The 23,085-nt window shown below is 38.7% G+C and overlaps 1 protein-coding gene across 3 annotated transcripts in view; it reads left to right on the forward strand.

Moving 5' to 3' along the window:
• Nucleotides 1-23,085, forward strand: part of RSU1 (Ras suppressor protein 1) — a 98,062-nt gene that overhangs the window by 56,294 nt on the left and 18,683 nt on the right. Inside the window, exon 9 of one of the 3 annotated variants that reach the window (XM_052696990.1) lies at nt 16,981-17,005. The exons of the other annotated variants lie outside the window; for them this stretch is intronic. Within the exon in view, the coding sequence (XP_052552950.1) occupies nt 16,981-16,990 (10 nt within the window). The 3' untranslated portion in view covers nt 16,991-17,005. Of the gene's footprint in view, nt 1-16,980; nt 17,006-23,085 lie in introns of those variants that run through there. 3 annotated transcript variants of the gene reach the window in all.

The raw sequence follows: 23,085 nt of genomic DNA on the forward strand, positions 1-23,085 counted from the left end.
ACTTTCACCGGATTTAGTAGCAATATATATTTTCTACATATAATTGTTTGTTCCGTTTTCTTAAAGAAAATTTTATGTAAATGAAAAAGACATTTAAAATGTTTGAATGTGCATTTAATTCAATTTTTTGTGCCTGTTTTCCAGCTTCCAACTGTAAACTGCTTCTTTTAAAGGTATCATAGGATGGCAAAACATATTCTTACTGCAGTTTCATAAACTTCCACATAGATGTCCCAACAAAGTTATAAAAATCAATTATTTAAATAGTGTGGGAGTGATGCCTCACTGTTGTTTCTCCTGGGTTTTCCAGGGTAACAAGACTCTGTTCTGAAACAAACAAATAAAAACCACACAGGAAGGCTTTCCACCAAGCTGATGTGAAGTTAGTAATTTTAAGATAGCTACAGTTACTTTATCAGGTGGCTGTTCTGCAAATCCATTGGCTAGTTTGTGTACACACGTATGACATCTTCCTTTACAGTGGAATTCAAAACAAAAAAGCAATATCCAGGAAAAAAAAAAAAGCATCTTGTATATTTCATGTATATTTTATTTTGCTCCCTTTTTTTTCTTTTTTTTTTTTTCTTTTTTTTTCTTTTCTTTTTTTAAGTAATTTTGAAGAACAGCAAAAGAAAAAAACTGGTTTTCAGAATGCAAATATTTACCATTAAATATTTCCATGTTAGGAATATAGAACAGTTACATGGTGGTTGGGGCTTCTTGTGTAAAGCCAAAAGAGCCTAACATTGTAGATGAAATGTTTTCCTTTGTGTTGAGTAGCTTAGAAATAGACTGTAATGCTATATGCATGGTAGTGCAGCGTTATGTCCAAAATAAGTAAAAAAGCAGCATCATTTCCAAAATAAGTCAAAAGTTATTAGAGGCCAATTAAATTTTATGAAAAGCATCAAATGGACACTTCCCATTTTGGTGGGGAATAAAGTTACTTCATATTCATATGAAGTGAAAGATATTCACTTCATATCTTTGCCCTTTAATTTCTCTGCTTCAATATTTATGACTATTGTACCAAGTTTTTGGGGACTGCCTCCCCTGTATTAAATTTTCAGCATCATAATGTGAGAAAGAATGATACAAGTTCATGTCAGAAGGAGCTGTAGAAGTGTGTGCTGTTGGACTTAATTTGTTCTTGTGCAGAACAAAAACTCCTCTTACAAGTTATCAATGTGCTTCTTCCTAGCCTAAGGTTAGTATCTCATAGTGGTCTATGTGTGCTTCTCTAAAATGGTGTGATAATAAATGTAAGTTCCCAGATTGTGTTTTCCATAAGTTTATTGAGAGCATATAGGCTAGATAGTTATCTGAAGTGACTGGATTCCAAAACCTTAGAGCTTGGTAAGGGCGAACGATTTGAGAGAGGGTCATCAAGCAATGTAGCTGAGAAGTATGTGGAGAAGTACCTCAAATCCCATGTCAGAATGGATTTGCACCACCAATAGCAAAGGGTTTTTTCTCTTTATGCAGTCCAATGAGCCTCGTTCATCTATTCTCCAAGTACAAGCAGTGTAGATAAAAGATAGACAAGGGATTTTCTGAGAATTTTGTAATTGGAAGGAAGTTCCCTTTGGGAATCCGACACAAGAAGAAGTAGGTTGACTGCAAGCTACTGGAAGACTAATATGGGTTTGCTCTTAAAAGCTAAGAGAGCCAGTGCATTAATTGCTTTGTGAAGTCTCTGCAAGCAGTGATACTTCCTAGTGCCTGTGGGGTTCAGGGCTGTGACAGGCTGGAGGCTTTCTGTCAGTACAATTGTTGTGGGGTTGAAAGATGGATTATTTGGAGAGCTTAACCTTTCTTTTCTCCTTTGGAGAGCACACAGCCCTTTTCCTTCCCAAACAACAGGACATCCATTTTACCAGGAGAGCTTGAAAAACTTCCAGTCTTTGCCTTATTATTTAAAGCCAACATAATAGGCAGTTTTTGCCTATAACTAGCTCTGGTCAATCCTTCTGTAAACAGCAGCCAATGAGCTACTGTAATCAATTTTATTATAACATTTGCTGTGCTGTGAACCTACTCCATTGAGGGGAAATGCTTAATGCTATTGCAGCCTGAGAAACTTTTTGAGTCAGTTAAGAATAGCACTTGTTCAAAATTGGGCCTTGTTCCTGAAGTCTAATTTAATGTAATTGTTATTTATGGCATTACAGAGCAGTAAACAGCTTCATGTGCCTGCTGGAGGTTTTGTTGCTGTTGGTTGGTTGGGTGGTTGGTTTTTGTGTTGCTTTTTCCCACCTAATGATGCCAACAAAAGTGACCTGGCAATTTTCCTTTAATTAAAATGAACCTATCTGAATTAGTGTATGAAAATCACGGGATACAGCACTAATTGGAGTTCAGGCAACTGCTTCCCTAACCTCTCACAGTGAAACTTCTAAACAAAACATTGCAGCTTTTATTTAGTAATTTGAAAGATTTTCATAGCTAGGTATAAAATAATGAATCTTGACCTTTCAGGATATATACATAGCTCCTTTTTTTCCTAAATAAAACCTTGACAATGTCATTAATTTGTGGCTAATCTTACCTGTGGTTTGCCTGTTTCCCTCCTGGTTTCTGCTACAAGCATCTTACAGACATGAGATGGAATTAAAGTGAGTGTCCCCTCATAGGGCATGGCAGGAGAAGGCAGTCAGACAGAAAAGGTACCAATCGTTTGTCTACTCCTCTTCTTCTCTCCCAGTATCTGGAGTTGTATGAGTGGTGATGGAAAGCACTTCTCTGGCTGTTTCTTCTGTTGCCTGTGGACCCATTTCTCAAGAATTCATCTCATTTTTTGTAACTTCTGAGACTGGGATCCTATGAGCAGAGAGAATAGCTCTGTATTACAATCAGGTAATCCTGTGTGACAGTATGCACTAAAGGAATTTGCTCGAGTATGATGAATAGTTGCTTTACTGAAAACCAGATCAAGAGTAAAGCAACTGATAACATTTACAGTTTTCTTTCATCATTAGGCTATGATTGTGCATATTCTGGAAGCTCAGAACTCAGGTGTTTGTCAGGGATACACAGGGGTAGCAAAGAATTCTGACAGTGTTAATGGCTTCTAAGTACAAAATTCTGGGTGTCCTAATTGCAGTAGAAGTGCTGAAGGTTGCCATTTTGGAGGAAAGCACTCCTGCATAGATTTTGAACACCGATTATCAATCTGTGCTGCAGCAGACTAGATCAAAATCAATATTTCTGCCTGGAATTCACACAGCCTCTTTGAGAGACGAGATTAATATGGTTACTGTTTGACTATGTTCTCAATCAGCTAAGTATGTGCACTTGTCATTCATATTTTCTTTTTAGCTTGTTATTCTGACAGAAAAGTCTCTGAGGAATGAAAGGAGAGCCAGTTTGAAGAGTAAGTGATGTAGCATTTACATATTTTCACACTGTTAGGGAAGCCGGCTGTTAGACTTTGAACATTATTTATTCATTTCTGCTGCTATTTGTTACAGACCTCTGAAATATGTTACTGACAGTAACTAAACCACCCGTCTCGCGTTAGGATTTCTACTGATTGCTAATTTTGTGACTAAGTGGTGCAAGAGGATCAAAATGTTACAGCTAAAAAGATGGGTTTCTATTAAGGTTTTTTTCCTTAATACCTTGCTTCCGCAGAGAGTGCAAGAGAGGTTTGTGGCTTTTTTTAATGTTGATACATGCACTGATAAAAAAGTCATGTTGTAGGTCTTGCAAATCATGCAGATCACTTAAGTTTGTGCTGCTGTGTTCTAAAATCATGCAAATGAGCTTGCTATCATGGTTGTTTCCTCAGTGATTAGCCAGTGGTAATACAACCATCATATTCAAAGAAGTTGAACCAACCAACTCTGAAAGCAATTACTGGCAACACTGATTTTTCCATTAATTGACTGGGCTTTTTCTAAGCCAAATCTCTGAGGGCAGCATCTGAAATGCATTATTGCTTCTTTTGCTGTTCTGATTACTAGATTTTGGATGCTACCAAAATATCCTGGATGATATTCAAATGTAAGACAGTTCTGATCTTAAGAACGAGGAATCTGAAAGACAAAACAATGTCAAAGAGAATAAACGTTTCCCAAGTAATCTCATGATTGTTGTTCAATAGCTACTTCAATGTTTCACAGTATAAATGGGACCCCATTGAAAATGGTGAAGTATAAGGGAGCATTTGCTTTCCATACCATGACAGAAGAGGTTTGTCCAACAGGTAGTGGAAGAACATCAGGAGTGTACAGCTTGGTAAACAGGACAATAAAGGTAACATCATTGATAGGACAGATGAAATGGCATTGGTGGGAAAAGAGATAGTCTTTTTGTGTCAGTTTGGAGTTGGGCAACTGGAGAGACAAAAAGAAACTTGAGCACAATGCAGTGAAGAAAGGTAAGCTATTTTTAGTAGCTTCTGGAATATCAGAGAGGAGTTGTGTCTTTGAAGGGAAGTGATGCTCTTTGCTGTCTGGGTTGTTGGCAGTGGCCAGATCTTCAGCTCTGTGGAGTAAACAACAGAATTCAACATCTGTTTGCTCCTAAATTAGTTTGATTTCTCATGGAAGAATCTGTTTTTTCAGGGCTTTGCAACAAAACTTAATCCGCCCAAGATTTTATCGCATTCACCAACCTGTGTTTATTTAATTAAGGCTTTCAGCCCCCTGGAGCTCTGACTCCCTCTCCATTATTACTGTGCTTATTGCACTGGGCGCTTGAACCAGAGGTGTTATGTAATTTGCTTAATAGCTATATATTCCCTTAAAAATGCCTACACCTGTAGGGCATTAGTTTTATCACTTTACTAGATCAGAGAATTTGTATCTCCATGTAGGAAATAACCCTTCAGAATGAGCACTAATGCTTGAGAACATTCTTGAGTCTTCAGCCTATTCCTCAATCTGAATCTGAGTAAAGAAGACTTAAAGGAAGACAGTGGCTATTTTTAATAGCCTACATTATTGCTGTAGGCATGATTGTATCTTTCATCAGAAGACTGGAGTTTTCTAGCAGTATTCTTCAACCACACCTCATACAGCAGGTCAAATCCTCTTTACTTCTTGTTGCAGAAGTTGTCTCTCTGCTGCATGAAAGGCTAAAGCACACCTCCTTCTACTTGCAAAATAGGACTAGTTGCTAGCTAAGAATTAAGAAAATAAAGTTCCCTGATACAGTGAATACTGAGGCAAGGTGTTATCAGTCTTTGTGTCAGATATTTTTTCTTCTCCTTACTGTTCTACTTGCTTACTTGCTGTTTGGTTATATAGTTAGGTTGTGTAAGGAACAGATTTGAATAATAACACAAAAATTCTGAATTCAAATTGTCTTCTGTCATCATTGAATTCTTTTTAAAGCCAAACTAGTGCTTCTCAAGTCATGAGGCAGAAGACTGAACCAGATGAGCTCCTTCTCTCCACTTAGCCTAAATTTTCTGACTGTATTTCTTACTGTAATTGTTAAAATGCAGCTTTCCTTCATCCTTCCTCTCCCTTGCCTAGCCCCTTACCCCTCCCTAAAAAAAGAAAGCTTGAAGATGGGAAGTACCTTCTGCTACAGATGTGGTGAATAATTAGCAGTCTCTATGTTGCTAAACAGTATTGCATAAACTACAGATCTGTCCATAGTGTTTTAGGTGCATAAATATGACTCAAATACACAATATTTAAATCAACAAAAAATGAAATGTCTACATCAGATCCCAAAGGAGGAAAAAGAGATCTGTCACTGTATGTATTTTTAGTGAAAAACAATAAATGTATTCAGCAGAGATATCATTTTGGTGAGTAACTGTTTCTAAAGGCCACATGGAATCTGGAAAACAAGTTCATTTTGCTTCCAGCTTTCTCAGTGGGCAAGATTCACTGTAAGTCAGTACTTCAATTATTTTAACCTCTGTCATGAAACCCTAGTCCTTTTATTTCAGACCCATTGTGATACACTACACCTATGCTTTCCTAGTGGGAGGATGTGAAGTACACATAAGACCTTCTGATTTTCTGATGTTTATCTTGAATAATTTAGTATCTCAACCTTGAAGATTCCCTTACATAGAAAAGGAGGGGGAAGATTATTTAGAATAAAAATTGAGAGTTTTTGTATTATTCTCATATAGCTGAAAACAAATTTATCAGGGAAGAATGTGAACTGAAAACTTTCAAGTTTCTTAGTAGGCAAAAAGTATGTATTTGAAGTAGGGAAATGTGCCACAGCATACCTGCTACCTCATGAGTTGTTTTTCTGCTCTTGTTGAGTGTGACATCCAAAAGATTTTTCCTTTTCCTTTGGAAGCAACAGTGAAGCCTGAAAGGTTGTAGGTCAGTAGGTCACCCTTCTGAATTTTAGTGTGAAGAGATAAATGGGTTTTCCCTTTTTCGTTAGTTAGCCTCCACAGTAAAAACCTATGATGCTGCTCAGCAAAGTCCTAGAGATTAGATAGGTGTGTTTAAGAGTACTGTATGTTTTATTTTTGCCACACGTGTCTTTGGGCTTTTTGTTCTCTCAAGTGTATGATACCAGTGGGATTTTTGTACAAGCCAAATTTAAAAGAGCTGTTACAAGATCCATAAACCTGATATTGTTTAGATGCACACAATGAAAAGTAGGATGTTATGCTACTTAGAATTGTGTAAAGGACTGTAAGTGTTTTGCTGCCACATTCCCTCTATTTACACCTCTACATTTTGGTTTATGAGCAGCAAAAGCAAACTGTCACTATTTGCTGTAAATTGAAGCTTTTAATAACTGTGTCTGTTTTACAACATTTGTCAGCTTTGAATATTCTGTCAGAAGAAAATAAAAATAGCAGGAAATCTCGGCAACAGTGACACTGAAAATTTTTCTGCTTATGCTCTATAAGGTGTAAAATACTGGCTTCAAGAATAGGCATTTGTAGTTTCCTTTAGAAAAGTTAAATTTGCATTTTCTGTGGCTAACAGTAAGCTCTATATATATCACTGCCAAAATAAATGGCAAATTGTATGTATGTCATGTACTGATCTTAACAAAATGCTGCTAAACTCCCGAAGTGGTAACTGTTGCCTGAATAGGTGTTGTCTGTTGGTTTCCCTCATTCAGTGCACTGTTGGATGTGATGATGAAGTAATGGAAGTGCTTTGAAGGGTAGGCCTGCTCAGTGATAGAGGTGTTTTAGCATCATGCCAAGTTGTCTTAAAGTTAAAAAAAAAAATATTAAAAAAAATCAAATGTAAACTGTTTCAAATAGCATTAACCTAAAATGTGCTTGAATAATAAGGAAAAAAAATGAAATAAAAGGTTTACGTATGCTGTCCTTAGAAAAAATGGCGGATTTTGTTGCTCTTCCTCTAGCATTGCTCAAGGAGATATTCTTTTGGAAATCATCTGAAATGTTTGGGTTTTTTTTTTTTTTTTTTTTTTATTTTGTGTTTGCTTTATTGCTTAATAACACTTTTATTTTTGTCCTTGAGGATGAAAAGAAAGCTACTTATGAATCTTTCTTCTGTGGTTTTATTTTCTTTCGAAGACTTCCAAATAGCAGACTAAACTTGTAAATGTCTATCTAGTGGTGAATCTCTTGTTACAGAACAGGCATATTTGGCAATATCACTGGCAGGATTTCTGCCTGTCCATAACTGAAAAATTCTGCTTGCAATGGAACCAGTTCAGGTCTGGAATCTGGAGTTTGCTCAGTCAACGTGACTCAACCTCGACGTGACCCTGCGATTCAATGTGCATTGTATCCAATCTAAGGCATTCTTTTCGACCTAGCAAAATTTCCCTTTCAAACTCACTTTTCTTTCATACTCCTTGTAAAATTTCTAACAAGGTAGAGTTACTATTTTAGTCCTAGCAGATATTCTGGAAAACATCAATTTCCTTCCTTCTGTTCAGTAGGGGTTAGCTAATGTCTTAATTGTGGTCCCTTTTTGTGGCAGTCAGAAATCAAGTAAGGATCATTCTCCTTTCAGATAAATTACAATCCTCCTTTGAAATGTTAAGGCTCATTTTGCTGAAGGGTGAAACAGATTAGAAAGAGAAAAACACAATGCTAAGAGAGCATGAACAAAAATTTTATCCAGTCAGAAAGAAGTCTTACAAGATTGAATTCCTGTCCTCTGCAAATGTAATTTTTGCATGTCAGAGCCTTCAGACTGCTGTCATTGTCTTTCAGGAGTAATATAGACACAAAAACGAGGAGAGACTTACATAGAGAGTGATAACATCATTCCTCTGGGAGATACTTTTTGTTTGTTTATTTCAAAGCAAAAGATTTAGGCCTGTCCCTGAGTGAAGGGGCATCATGACCAAGAACAACCCAACAGAGAGCCTGTGACAATGGAGGATTTATTTAATTTAGAAAGATAAGGAAAAAAAATAAAGAAGAATTTGGTGTTCTTTCTATATTCTGCTGGATTTCATTGGATAAATAGCATTCTAGGTCAATAGTTTTGACAACAATATTGCTTTTGTCTTGGTATTTGCTATGGCAATTGAAACTGATAAAATGTTTTCTCTTACTCTAAATTTCAAAATATTTATTAAATTAAGCTCCTCCTTGCCTGTATCTGAAGTGATTTGTGTATTACAGATCTGTAGAATTGTAGCATCCTGTAACGTCCTCTTCATCCTGGAATCATGTGGAATATGAACAGTGGAAAAGGGGTCCATTTGGTGACAAAAAAACAGAACAGTTCTGGATCATTGTTATAGCTCTAGATTCAGAGCTTATAGGCTTTGAGTGACCTTGCTTAGTTAGGAGGGAAAAGTGCTTGAGTTCACCAAGATAGCTAATGTTGGAAAACTGCATTCAGCAGAGAAATATAAGGCAAGACATGTAAAAAAATTGGACTTGAATGCTCTATCCTGGAAAATAAATGATCATTTGATATAAGAGATCTATAAAATAATAAGTGACAGTGATGCAGATGAAAAGGGGACTTAATTCAGTCAGTCTTACTATTCTTGGATTTTGAGAAATAACCTCAGCCAGATTTAGAACAGAAAGAAAATGGGAGATGTGCGTTTGCTTGTTTTTGCACATCATTAAGATATGGAGACTCACATGGTTAGAAGCAGTGGACAAACTGGTGGAAGAAATGTCTGCAAAGGGCTGGAACGTTCAATCAATTACAGTAAATGTGATCCTGGTGCAGAAATTCTCTGAAATGGGTTGCTGGGACAGAAGAAGATGTACCACAGGAGGCAGTGGTCGTGCTGTGTCAAAAAAGGCTCCTTTGGTCCTGCAGTCCATAGCACTCGGTGTTTCTTCAGGGATACATGAACGAGTGTGTTTTAAGAAATGTTTTGCATTACATTCTGTTCCTCATGATTCTGGGGTTAGAATCTCAGAATGTTTGTGTTATGGTTAGTCTGGCTGGCCACTGTGCCAGGCAGCTGTTCCCTCTGTTTGAGTTGGAAGAGACCCTAAAATTCCAACTCCCCAGAGTTCCTACTCCCCAGCTGTGAGCAGGGAGAGGCACTCAAGTCCTTAATCTTCTTGGTAGCTTCCATTGGACTCCTTTTACAATGTCCAGCTGTCTCTTGCATTGAGGGTCCTAGAACTGGGTACAGCACTCCAAGTATAGCCTCACCAGCACTGAGAGGTGAGGAATGCAGGTCTCCTGACCTGCTGGTGATAACTGCATGAAGCAGCCAAAAGTGGGTGAGTAGCTCTGGCTTCACCACTTCCCTTCAGGCATAATTTTTACCTTTGGGAAGAAGCTCTGTTTCTGTCCTCTGGAGGTGCCTTGCATGCAGCCATAGTGCTTGTGTTCTGTGTAAAGGCATAATATTAATGTTTTTGGATCCACCTCAGGCTCTACAGACAGAAAAGCTTTCTATTCGCTGATGTAGAGAACGGGAGAGAAAAGAACTACTATATGCGCTTGCTGCTCACCAGGTGCTTCTCTGAGAAGAGGTGGTTCTTCTGAGGCTGGTAGATACTGCTGGTAGAATGAGAGCCCTATTTTTCTCTGAGATGCCGTGGTACCTCATGAGTTTGTACTGATTTGGAATTTTTGCAAGCAGCCTGACATGCCCCTTGTGTAAGGTTGCTGACCCATAGTCTGCACAGAGCAACTCTGTAACCACTGCGTTGCCTGAGAGGGTGTGGTTAATTCGGGGCTAGTTCACTTTTGGTGCTGGAAGCTGTTTTTAAGACCTCAGTGATTCAAGTTTGCTTCTGTGTCCTTAAACTTGAGTAGTAAGGTTCAGAGCAAGGGTGAAACACCATCACATGAACCTGCAGCATGCCAGCTGCTCCACAAGCCCTGCAAAAATGTACCCTTGTATCCAGAAATGATGTGCTCCTTCAGCAGAAGCCATCTTCCATTTCCTGCATGGCTGGAAGGCATGCACAGGCACTTCCCAAAGGAGCAGCACGTGAGCATTCATAGCTTAGTTTACCTATGATGATATGTTCATGGAATTGTATACTTTACTGCAACTATTTCTGTATCTTACATAGAATAGGGGCCTTCATCTGTCTCATTTTTGCACATGTTCAGTATGCTTATGTCTTTTTATGCAAGTTTGGAAACCCCTAGAACTTGAAAAATATTTTTCTTGTATCCATAAAACCACTCTCCATTCTGACAGAATTATAGAAGCTTCAAAGCTGCCATATAAAGGTATGAAATAGTTTACTTTTAACAACATGTAGTGGCCCTGATTCTTATTTACATTTCCCAGTTTGTAACTCCACACTGTATTTTTAAAAGTCAGATAAAGTGCTTTTATCTTCTGGTTATATTTTTTGATGCTGTGGGAGATATGTTTAGTTTTTATGTTCAAAACTGCCAACCTATTTTAGAACCTGCTGAAAAACGTTGTCTGAGCAAAGGAGCAATCATAAAGCAAGGCTTTGGAAAATCACAGGTTTTAGGCAGAGTTTCTAGTAAATATATTAGACCTGCAGTTAGACTTAAAGACAGTGTTTTTTAGAAGGATGCAATATTGCAGAAGTGATATTTGTCATTAAGTCTTTCCTCCTAATGAGGCATCCTTTGTTCAATCCATTGTAAAGTTCCTCATCACCTAAATAACAGAGGACATAAATGTTAGTTGGATCAGGGCTTTGCATAGGAAAAATGCTTCGTTGGTGTTTGCATGCCTTTGTTCCATGAAAGTTCTGACTTGTACTTCATAAAGGAATCCCAGCTGATTGTTCTAATTCTTTTAAGAAACCTTTTTTGCCCTCTTCTGTCCCTATGCCTTTCACTTTAAGCAGATCTTTCTTTCAGTCCAGTTGTATTGTAGCTGGGCTAATTTAAACAGTTCTTCTGTATGAGTTGGTTCAGTAACTCCAGTGATTCAGCTCAGTGACAAATGCCTCTCAAAGTTGTCCCTCGGACCTACAGAATATTCTGCTGTGACAGGCAGTTCTGGTTCAGGATTTTGGTTACATAGTTACATTTTTTATTTGCACTTGGGTAACTGATTTTTTTTTTATTCTTTTCTTGTCAACACTTATGTAAAAGAATATATTGTGTGTATAATTGTATCACTTAATTAATGAAATCTGTTGTCCATTTTACTTCACTACTGGACCCAACCCTTAACAAAAAAAAACCAAGAGAACAACCCCACATTGTGGGAACAATCCCACAATTTTGATTTATGCACTGCTTCAGAATTCTATCATCAGGAAATAGAAACATTTTGGATAACTGGATTTTTCTGGAAGATCTGCTTTTAAAATATGACACATTAAAGTGTTTTTATATCTTTGCCTGGGTTAAGCTATATAGCAAATGCTTTTGATATAACACTTGTGTTTCATTTGAAGGCTATAAATATTTTTTTCAGATCAACCTCATATATTTGGATGTCTAGCAGAAATTCTCACTCTAACTGAAGCATATCCATCATTCTTTAGAGTATCTATCACAGCACTTCCTGATTCAATAAGAGATGATATCTTGTTATCCTTTCAGCAAGTCACTGTATTTATGGGCTTAGCTGACATTGTCTGGATGTGTCTTTGATGCAGTGTTGGGTGTTGTGGGACTACCTCCCTGTACTCCACATAACTTGGGATACTGCTGTGTTGTGCTGGGCCATACAAGATGTTCCTATCTGTGAGTGGTATCAACAGATAACAAAGGAGTTTTTGTCACTGCTGAGTTGATATATTCAGTTCTGTTAAAATAAGGAAGGCTTCGGCTTAGTTTGTAATACTGAAAGGTCTCATCTGAATTGCTAGTTACAGATTTTCACATAATTTGTTTCTTTCCCACAGCCATCATAGATCACAGACACATATTTACCCTTATTTGGTTATTCGTTGCTAAATCTCAATAAATACTCAAAAATATCTGTGGATATTTCAATTATTTTTAGAATTAAAAAAACATAAGTCAGATTGAAACTTTTGCCCAAGAAGTCTCCATTTTATAGGGATATGTGATCATTGATGATGTTTTCACATACAGAAATATACTTTTGGAAAGACGACGCTTCACATAGCTTTGCATGTAGTTTGGACATGTCTGTTTTAATGTGAATGATCAGGTGAAAGTTGTTTGCAGGTTGTAATTATAGTAATTATAATAGAATACCTTTGAACTTTGTAAAAATCCTCTTAAAAAAAGAAGACAAGATGACCCAAAGAAAGAACAGAGAACCAGATGTGGGCTTTTGGTGATGAAAAACACAGAACACGTTTCATAAGGGTAAGGGTCAGTAAGGAGATCTTTTCTCATTGGTAAATGTTGAGGATGTAATTTTAGAAAATAATTGAGCAGATAGGCTTGCAAATAAAACAGGAGGAAATGTTAGGGGCCATGCTTCTATGGCAGAAGTAGTTGCTAGTAATGCAATAAGGGGAGGAAAATTAATTACAGGTTCATAGCAGTCCACAGATGTTTGAAAGATGGACATCCTAGTCATGCTAATATGTTGTAGCTTATTAGAGGTGGGATATGGACAGCTTTAGCCTGAATACTAGATAAGATCTCCTCATAGCTGGAGTGGATTAAGTCTTTATAACATATTTTTCTCTGAATACTTACAACGCATAGTTAGCAATATTTATTAAGGGCAAAAGTTTTATTGCTCAGAGCACAAGTTAGATTCTGTTTCTTGCTGTTACAGTGCTTGAAGCATTTGGGGCCATCCAATTACAGCAATCTGCTAACCTCTTCGTAAGAGAAAGCCAAAACCCGTGTCTGGAGAGATGAATGAGATGGACCTCAGGGCAGACAGCTCACAGAATAGGCTTTTGATTAAAAAATTACCTCATTCTTAAGTACTGATTGGGGTATTTCAGAGAAACAGATGAAATCCTGATACAGAAAAAGTCTTGCATTTCCTGCTGGAGAAGTTTCTTGCAGGCTATAAGCTGCCTAAATAGCTGGCTTTTGGGAAGTCCTCTTGGCAGAAAAATGAAGTAATTTCACTGTTTTTGAGGGGTAATGGCTAGTTTCCACACAGGTGTTGTCAGTGATTAAAACATGCTGATAGCAGCCAAACAAAAGGGAAAAGTCTTTTTTATGTAAGATAGAATGCATGTTTTCAAGCATTAGAGGCATGATACAGATCATTTAGAAGCTGCACTTACAAACTTTCCAGGACCTTTCATGTAAAACCGCAGCCTTGCCAAATTAAATGAGGTGAGAACTACAGAAGTAATGAAAAGCATCCGAGGAATTCCCTGAGGCAGTTCCCAATGAGTGTTGTTGCAGCACAGAGGAGTGGAAAGGTGCTCCACCTGAGGTTTTGGGTTGGCAAGCAGTTGTAATGTGGAGGGACCTCTACAGGTTTTTCATCACTCACAGGCTGCTGAAATCTGATAGACCTATTGGTGCTCCAGCACACATCTGCATACTGCCCAGGTCAGATCACAAAGGGACCTCTCCAGTGATGAAACATCTGGCTCAGTGGGGCCTTCTGTATCTCAATTTTATCCTGCTAACGGCTGGTAAGGGAGTTCTTGTATTCCAAAGATGCACTGTTAAGAAAAAAAATAGCCAGTGACATCAAAGAGTATTAATGGTAGATCTGATGCTCCAGGTGAGCCCCATGCTCTGAGGTCAGAGCTCATTTTACCATTCTGTCTCAGAAGAAACAGTTGCTAATTCTTCCTTGATCTTTGAGGTCCCTTTCAACCCAAGCCATTTATTATTCTTGAATAGAGATTGGTAAAACCAAGTTCTTCGGTCAGTCTCTATTGTGCTGGCCTCCCCGTGCTTTCCTTTCTGCAAAGGTGTAATGGGTTTCAAGCTTTGCAAAACAAATTTCTTCTGTTCTGGTGGGACTTACTCAGATCACAGCAAGTCAAAAATCAGTCATTCCAAGAAAAGAGTGAGAAGAACTGTGAGGCAGGTTGTTACTTGCACATTCACTTGTAGATCCCAGCGGCGATCTTGGCCTTTTGACTACTGATGTTTGCTCTGCTGTTCTGCATGTTGTGCTGCTGTGTTAGTCTTCAGTTTCTGAAATGTATTGCCTATCCAATTTGACAGGTGTCATTGTACTATTATCTTGGCTTTGTTGTTCCAGATAAAATTTCTTGCAAACACGGTAGTTCCTTAGTCTGTCTCATTTCAAATAGGTGTGAAGTTTTGGTGTTCATTTTCAAGATTTTGACAAAAGTTTTCAAGTTTGGCGCTCCCCGGACTCTTTGGTACCCATTGGTGGCCGAGCTTTCCTCAGAAGCAGTTGGTGCCTTTTGCAGTTAGAGTATTCCTTCCTGTCAATGAAGTTATCACTGCCAGAAGAGAACAAAATGTTCCCTTAGGAGAAAGTGAGAGGATTAGGGAAATCATTATTAATACTCATAACTGTGAAATATCCATGGCTTTTTTACCAGTCTTTTCTGTGGTAGAAAAGGGAGAGCTTCACAGCTTTTTTATTTTGTCTAATTTTGTTCATATCTGTACATCTGAGCCTTATATCCTGCTAATTAGAATTAAACTTCATTGTAGACATTTACGTGAATTTTAATATAATCTTCTGGTATCTTTTATACAATGTGTATCACTGATGTGACTTGATTCTGTGGGTAATAGTTCTGAATCATCTGTGGACTTGATTGTTTATCACTGCAGTCACTTCATCCATCAAATTATTGACTATAGTCTTGACAGTTGATGTCAAAGGCTAGATCTTTTACCATGGAATATTAAAAGAAAAAAGGTAAGGCATGAAAATATATGCTGTAAATCCACTGCCTTTTCACCTCTTAAAGTTCTATAGAGACTGGTCTGAGAGGTCAGAGCTCCAGCATGCTATTCCAGCTTGCACACAGCGAGGATGAGCCCTATGGCAGCTCAAGAGAGCTAATTTCAAACTGGCTGTGTCACTGCTTCAGAGAAACGTTTGATCTTCAGCCTGCCAGCATGTTTTTGAGCCAGCTTTAATGAGTAAGAATAACAGTAAAGATACAACAACATAAGGTTCCGCAGTCTTGTGCAGCTGAAACTTGTAACTCAACTTCTTCACTGCTTGTGAAGCACTGTCTGTGCTGCCGTGGTTGGGAATCACACCTTCCCCTGCCATGCAGACCTATGGTTAAAGAACAACTCTTCCTTATCTTGTACTGACACTGACCATAGCAGAATTACTCATTTTCTGTGTGTGAGCAAATGAGAAGAATCAAGCCTGTAATCCTGAAAAGAAGAATTGCTTAAATTTGAACTCATGAATAAGTACGAAGTTCTAATTTCATTCTATTTCTGGTTTTCAGATGGAGACAGCAGTATATTCAGGCTTAAGTAATAGTTCTGAAGTAGAATTGAAAATGCAGAGTTTGCATTTGCTGCATTATGACTTTAACTGTGTAAACGCCCCCAGCAATGGGACCCTGGTGAGGAGCTCCTTTTCATCCTCCGGTTCTCACGTTAGTTGAGGATGCCTTCCAGTGCTCTGGTATTTGCATTCTTTTAAAGCAGATCAGAAAAGATATATTGCTGTTATGAGATTTTATGCATTTCTGTTGAGTTACTGTAAAGCTGCCTTATTTTAGAACTAAACCAAAGCATTTTAGACCAATCATTTGTGCCCTGTAAACATTATCTTTAGATAGTAAGTCTGTAGCAGCAGTCCTACTGAAGCTTCCTGACATTTCTTGGAGAAGCTGAGTCTCAGCCTCCTGAGGTGGAGCAACGTTACCATTGTTTTGCAAGGTGTCATGTCTTTTCTTTTTGGAGAGAACAAGCTTGAAATAGAGTCAATTCAGTGAAACTGTACTTGGGACTCATGGTGGTGTCTTGTGTTTGATGTTTAGAAGAAGGTGTTTCCAAAATCAAGAATTCTGAGCTGTGAAAATGAAGATTCTTGAGAAGTGACTTCCAAATTGTGTGTCCAAAGAATAATACTTTAAAAATATACATGATTTCTTGTTTATGTAGCCTGTGCCTATGATCAAGGTGATGTGAATAATTCACAGCTGTCGATTTTGAGTAGAGCAAGAGGACTGAAACTTATAAGTATTAAAGAAAAGGACCACATATGTAGTTACTAAAATCAAGTTTCAGAAGAGAGACCAAACCTCTTCTCTTCTGCCCCTTTGCTCAATGCCTTTTTGTCTGAAAGAAAGGTGTTCTGTGTGCTCTGCAAGGAGTGACTTGTTAGCCAATAGTAGCAGCTTAGCTGCTGTTTCTTGAGTGTTTTGTTTTGTTTCTGGTTTTTCTTTTCAGGTCTTTGTAGTCAAGCTACATGTAGCTATGTTTGTGTTTAAGGGAAAGCAAAAACCAGCAGGTTTTATGTTGTTAATGAATTATTTCAGGTGTGCTTTCCGTGTGAAGTTTGTCAAAACATATTCAGGACGATGCCTTAGATGCCTCCTGCTGCCTCCTGATTGCCAGTAGCAAAGACCCAGGTGAGGTGAGCGCTTTGCCAAAAGTTAAGCCTGGTGATGGGAAAGGGATAGGAACAAATCTCGATCATTCAGAAAACTCTCCATGATGATACAAAGGAAAGCTGTACTGCAGTGTGATGTGTGAGGAGCCAGGGATGCCTCCTTTCAGTGCACTGAATCTAAGGGTTTTGGAAACAGGCTCCTGTCTCTCTTTGCAGCCGTTCCTAGTTTGGATCCTGGTTTGGATGCTGCAGTGCAGAGCATTCCAGTGAGTCCTGAGGAAAGTCGTGCATTGATCTGACAGCAGAGTTGAAGGATCATTACTGCTGAGCAAGGCAAGAAATTGTAAACGTGTCACATGAGCACAACAGTGTGTGTAGCAAGCTGGATTTATGCATCCTGGTAGAAAGAGGAAAATCTTTCCACTTCTAGCTGTGGGACACAGCATCCAGTGAGCCTGTCCTTGTGTTCTCTTGAGTTCTAGAGTGTTGGAATTACTCCATTGCTGTCTGAGTTATATTTCTTTGTGTGACATTTGAACTTTCAAGCTGTGGTAACCAGCCAAGTGTCAACAACGACACAGAGCACACAGCAAAGATGCAAGAAAGTAATGTTAAAGATTGGTTTTCTGGAAGAAGACTGGCAATGTTAGACTGAGGATCCCTGATAGAGAGGAATTATTTCTACCAGTGATGAGGACAGTCTGTTCCTCAGTTCTTTGCCCACTGTCAGCCCACAGTATGGCCCAGCAACATCTCCTTTCATGTCAGGTACTTACAGGTGTGTGTTCACCTCAGATGCAGAAAGGTATTTCACACCTGTGCTGCAGCTGTTGTATCTGGGTGATGCTCCACATAATCCTTGCTCCTTGAGAAGTCTGTTGTGCAGTCCTTGAAGCTTCCTGGTCTCCAGACTGCCAGGAACCTCTGCTGGTGGTCAGCCTGGAGCCCTTCCATCTATGCAGAACTCATGCATGCTGGAGAGGACTTGCACATCATTTGTTGGAGTGAAGTTTTGAGCACGTTTCTTTAACAGATGGTTTTGGTTGCACGTGTGAAAATAACTGCATTTTCATGTTTAGGGATAATCAGTCAAATTCCATGCGGCAAGCTCATGTGCAGCCAAAAAGGAGGCAAAATTGCTTCACAGCCATAGCAGGAGTGGAGAGCTGGGGACTTGTCCCCTTCCAGAAGGAACCCAGCTGTCCTGCAGGAAGGCACGGTGGTCACAGGTGGCAGCGGTAGGCACTTGACTCTGCTCACATTGTCATTTAGCCAAGAGGAGACCCAGACACTTGTTTATGTTAAACTCTTCAAGCGAATGTATTTGTGTTGGGGTTTTTTTGTGTGTGTGTGTGTCTTTTCTTTATACAGCTTTTATGAAAAAAAAAAAAGAGCAAATGAAACAGCAGGTATGACAAGTAGCAATTTTAAAATCTTACCTCCAGTCTTTCAGCCTTCATCCCTGCCAAAACGTATCTCGAAACAAATGGAATGATTTGTCTGATGTTGGACTTGACCTGAGGATTTCCTGTAGGGAAATAAGTCACAAGGAAATGTCTCAGAGAGCTAACTATCAGCTCTTTAGAGGAAAACAAAAAAGGTTGCAGAGTTAGTGGTAAACTCTTCAGAGGTTTCAGCTTGTTATCTTTGCTCAGCGTACATGTGGCGTGCACTGCTTTTTATTTTTTAAAGCACGCATCTCTCTGCGTGACACAAGGACAGCATCAGAAGATGGGCAGCAGCAGGGGTTTGAGTGGATCCCGCAGTGATAGGAATGGTGGCAATGGAGGCTTGGGTGCTAGATGAAAGCCTTTTTATTTGCAAGCTGACTGGCAGCCAGTATTAAACAGTTGATCTCCTGTCCCTTATATTAGCCAGTGTAAGGATGCCACTGGCAGATTGCCCAGACAAAAATGGCATCGTAGTAGCTAAGGAAATTTCTCTAGGAAAAATTATTGTTGTTCAGGTTAACCTCTATTTTCAGATTCACAGTTGTAAGTAAGGCTTAACCCAAGAATCTCAAGAAAAAAATCTCACCCCATTGAATGCAAGGGATGGAAATTTATCTGTAGCGTGAATTGAAGCTGGAAGTTCACCTGTGTGCTTCCACATGTATGTAAAAAAAAATAGCAACACTTCTTCCTTCCCCCGCTCTGTCACATGCCAGGTGTTCTTAAACTGTCTTGTTTGGCTGTTTCTTTGTTTTCTGATGTTTTCCTGTGAACAAAGGAAACATGCCTGATTTATGCATACACCCCTATTTGGGCACCATATTTCTAGATGTTCAGATTCAGCCGTTTGCGGGCAGCATAACTGAGGAACACTGAGTGCCTGTTACTTGGCCAGGAAAACTTCATAGAGGTCACTTTTGCTGCCATCGCAGCAGAAGAAAATTGTGAAACCTGGGAATTTCATTCAACACAGAAAATAATTAGAGGCTTCAAGACAATCAGCAGGACTCAAATTCCTTAGCAATTTCAGGAGCAGACAGAGGATATGAGTTTGGGTATATTAACCCACTGTATCTCAGCGGAAGCTTATCATCTTGCCTAACCTGATGGTATAAAAGTTAGCATCATTTTGTCTGATTCAGTCCCCCTAGGTGCAGAAAAGTGTGTGTGTGGGGGGAGTACTAAACCATGATTGAGTTCTTGAAAACAAGTAACAATTTGTAGCTCTGCAGATGCTCAGTGTAAGATCAGTTGTTATTATGACAGTACAGGGATTGGTATTAAACACTGCCAAAAATATATTGGATCGTATATATATACATATATATGTATATGTATAAAAAAAATAGAGCTTTCAACTTATCTGTTTTTCAGATATCACAAAGAAATTTGAAGCACTTGTTCCCAGGTCTCAAGCTGGACATCTGCATGAATTGCGATGTTACTGTAAATATTTCTCAGCAAGGGCAGGTAGATGCTATTGGAAAAACCAGAACAAATTCTTAAGTTGCCAATATTGTCACAAAATCTCCCTGCAGAATGAAGTTGTTTGACAAAGTGTTTCCCTGGTGATTTGGCTGCAGATGAAAATGTCTTCAGCAATAAAATTCTGTGCTCGGGTCTCAGCTCTCTGTGCTCATCAATCAGCAAATGACATACCAAGGATCTTTTTTGCTGGATTGGCTAATATGGTGGGGAAAACATGTCAGACATTGATATTCCTTTGAATTTCTATACGTAGGGATTTTTCCACTCTTTAAGGCACCTTATTTATTTAAAAATACCTATTTTGTTGTCTGCAGCTTCCTTTAGTAATCAATAATGCTGCAATAGGATTAATGCAAAACTGTTTTTTATGTAAGCAGATTTTCTTGCCTAGAGATATTGCCTGCTGTCAGAAAGCTGCTGTCAGTCTCAGGGAAGGAAGAGGCAATGCATGTGATGGCAGCACTTCTACCCTTACTGCACTGGAGATGCACATCCTTTGTGCTTAATTTATGAATGTTTTGCCAACAAATGGCATTTTCTGGAATTTTTGTGACCGTGTCTGTATTGTAAACATAATTTAGTTGGGGATAATTACGTCCTTTATCTGTTGTCCTTTCATGAAGTATCATTAATGATTTTAGGAAGTTCAGGTACGCAGCTGAAAAGGAATAAATCACCTTACAGTTTAATTACCTCTGATATAACCGCAGCAAGTACCTTCTGGGAAGCTGCCTCTTGTGTTACTCAATGACTGTCAGTGATGAAGCTGTGTTGCTTAGCGGATGCTCGATTAAGGAGATTGTTTCACAGTGTTTTATGCTACATCTGTTGCTGCCGCTACTGAATTTTATAAAGGTATTCAATACCTATAAAAATATGACAGATGTCAGTAATAACTGTTACTCCATACTTACTTTTTAAGGAAAAAATGGGAGCTTAGTGCAGTTCCCATAAAGATGTATATGAAATGTTTAACGTGAAATCTTTTTAAATTCTTAAATTTAATTTTTGGAACAATTTTATGAGATTCCAAGAAATATCTTAAGATACAGATCTCCTCTGTGTAAAGTTTGTCCATCTGCTGAGGAAAATGTTAAGGGAAGAGTCATTCAGTTTTCTATTAAATGTCTCAAAACTGAGTCCCTCCTATTCAGATCCAACCGCCTGTGAGGCAAAAAGAAAGCACAGGTGAAAAGATGAGTACCCTATATTTAAAAAAAAAATAAAAATGACGAAGTGCTGAAAAATGTGGAAAGGAAGAAAGAAGGCAGAAAAGTAGTAAAGAGGAAAGACCAGTAAGAAAGCAAAAGCTTACGAACTAGAAATAGGAACAGCTCCACTTCTTGACAGGGAAGATAAATGAGGAGAATCAGCTGTTTAGGCAAAGAGGAGAGGTAGAGAGGAAGTGCAGCAAAAGCAGAAAAGCAAAGAATTTAGCAAAAGCACCAAATAATGAAAAAAATGAGATATAAAAAGCTATTTGCTGCCTGTTCCTTCCATAAACAGTTCAATTTTGGGAGAGAGGGATGATGAGCAAAAGTCAAATTCACAACCCAAGTTACATTTTCTTATTTGTTCTTTTTTTAGGACTCTGCATTTCCTTTATTTTTGCATTCACCAAATCTGTTTTGGATAAACTGCTGTTCTTTTAATACCGCTGTGTTGCTAAGATGTGTGACTCCTTCAAAACATTTGAATAATATTTTTCCCAGAATGTAGCATTTGCAGGATCTCGCATTTATGTAGATGGGTGAGAGTGTGCAAATCCTTGGCAGCACTGTGGGCTGGCCTTCCATTTGCCACTTAGCCAAGGTGAGCCAGAACAGGACAAAAGCCCAACCCGTTTTGAGTGGTGCAGGAGCACAGCTGTGCTCTCTGGAGCCTTCTCTAGAGGATCACAGTGCATGCCCTGCCCTCTGCTTGGGAAAGTTTCCTTAGGACAGCGGTCCAAACATTGTTAATGCTTCACAGGTTAGTGTAACAGGGTAATGTTAACCAATAGCCAGTTTCAGCCTCTAATTCATAGTCTGTAGCAATAAGAGTACATTCTATTTCAAAGGATGTTTTCTTTGAAGGAAAAATGATTTTATTTTTTTCTGAATTTAGGAGGTGGGAGTTAGGCAGCACTTAATGTATTGACTGCAGTGAGAGAAAATTTGAGCATAAGGCACAGAGACATGTAGGTTGAGTTTAGATGAACACATTTATCTGTGAAAAATTATATACTGCCTCAACCAAAAGGACTTCTTTCCTTCTGAAAATAAATGTTTTCTCCCATGTATTGAGAGATGTTACAGATCTCCCACTGTATCAGTGGAGTTTTCATACATATATGCATAAGTGCTATTAAACTAATATTTGCAGAAATTAATGGACTCCTTTAAAAAAGTATCCTTTTTTCCTTCAAATGTATGGTTTTATTTCGTTATTTTATCGTGGAGCTGTGAGCCCATGGCCTCTGCTTCTTTGTTCTGCCCAAATTAAACAGTGCACTCACAGCCGTGCTCTCCTCCTTACTAAAAATAATTTCCAAAGAAATCATTGAGAAAGGGTGTGAGAATATCTGATCTAAAATTACCAGTTCTTTCAGTGAAATAATATCTGAAGAATATAGTAAAGAAGAGAGTCAAGTTAAATGATATCTTTTGTCTCTCCCAGGCCAGGATTAATGTAAGTACAGAATGGATATAATGTAAGAAATAAGCTATAGTTGTGGCCCAGTTAAACAAAACAGAAAGTAAGGGAGGTGTTTTTTGGAAAAGATCTAGCTGGAAGTAAAGCCTTGCTATTTTGTCCTTGCCTTGTTGCCTTTATTTTGACTGTCTGCAGCTGATCTTCAGCATCTTTACTTGGTAGGGACAGCTTTTAAAAGGGAAAGCTGGTCACAGGAACCAGCATTTTACAGCAAAGGGCATTGTCTGTGTCTGGTCTACTTGGAAATACATACAAAATGTGCTCTGTTTGTTTGTGATTTTGTCTCTTTTCCATAGCCATGCGTGGAACCGCACTGGGGGCAGCCGTGGGTTTGCAGCACGAGGTGGAGGAACCGTGCCACAGCTTTGGTGACATCAGTATGGAGTAAAACTCCATTTTTAGAAACGTTGTACAGGAAAAAGAGGCAATTCTGAAAATGGCTGAGATTAATAAGTGCACGAGAAGTTGGAAGGTGCTGTTCGCAGGATGGTGGTTGTTGCCATAGTGACCAAGAAAGTGGAGAACGGAGGAATTTTGAAGAGAATATCAGCTCAGACTTTAGTAATGCTCAGTTAGCATCTGATGTCTGTGCAAGAGTCCTTCCAGGCAGGCGGCGCCTTGTGTAGTGCAGTGCATGCCATGAGGGATAGGGAATGGAGAAGTGCCCTTGCCTGGAAATGACCCACAA

This window comes from Tympanuchus pallidicinctus, unplaced genomic scaffold (assembly GCF_026119805.1).
Source record: "Tympanuchus pallidicinctus isolate F22 unplaced genomic scaffold, pur_lepc_1.0 scaffold3, whole genome shotgun sequence".
NCBI classification, from domain to species: domain Eukaryota; kingdom Metazoa; phylum Chordata; class Aves; order Galliformes; family Phasianidae; genus Tympanuchus; species Tympanuchus pallidicinctus.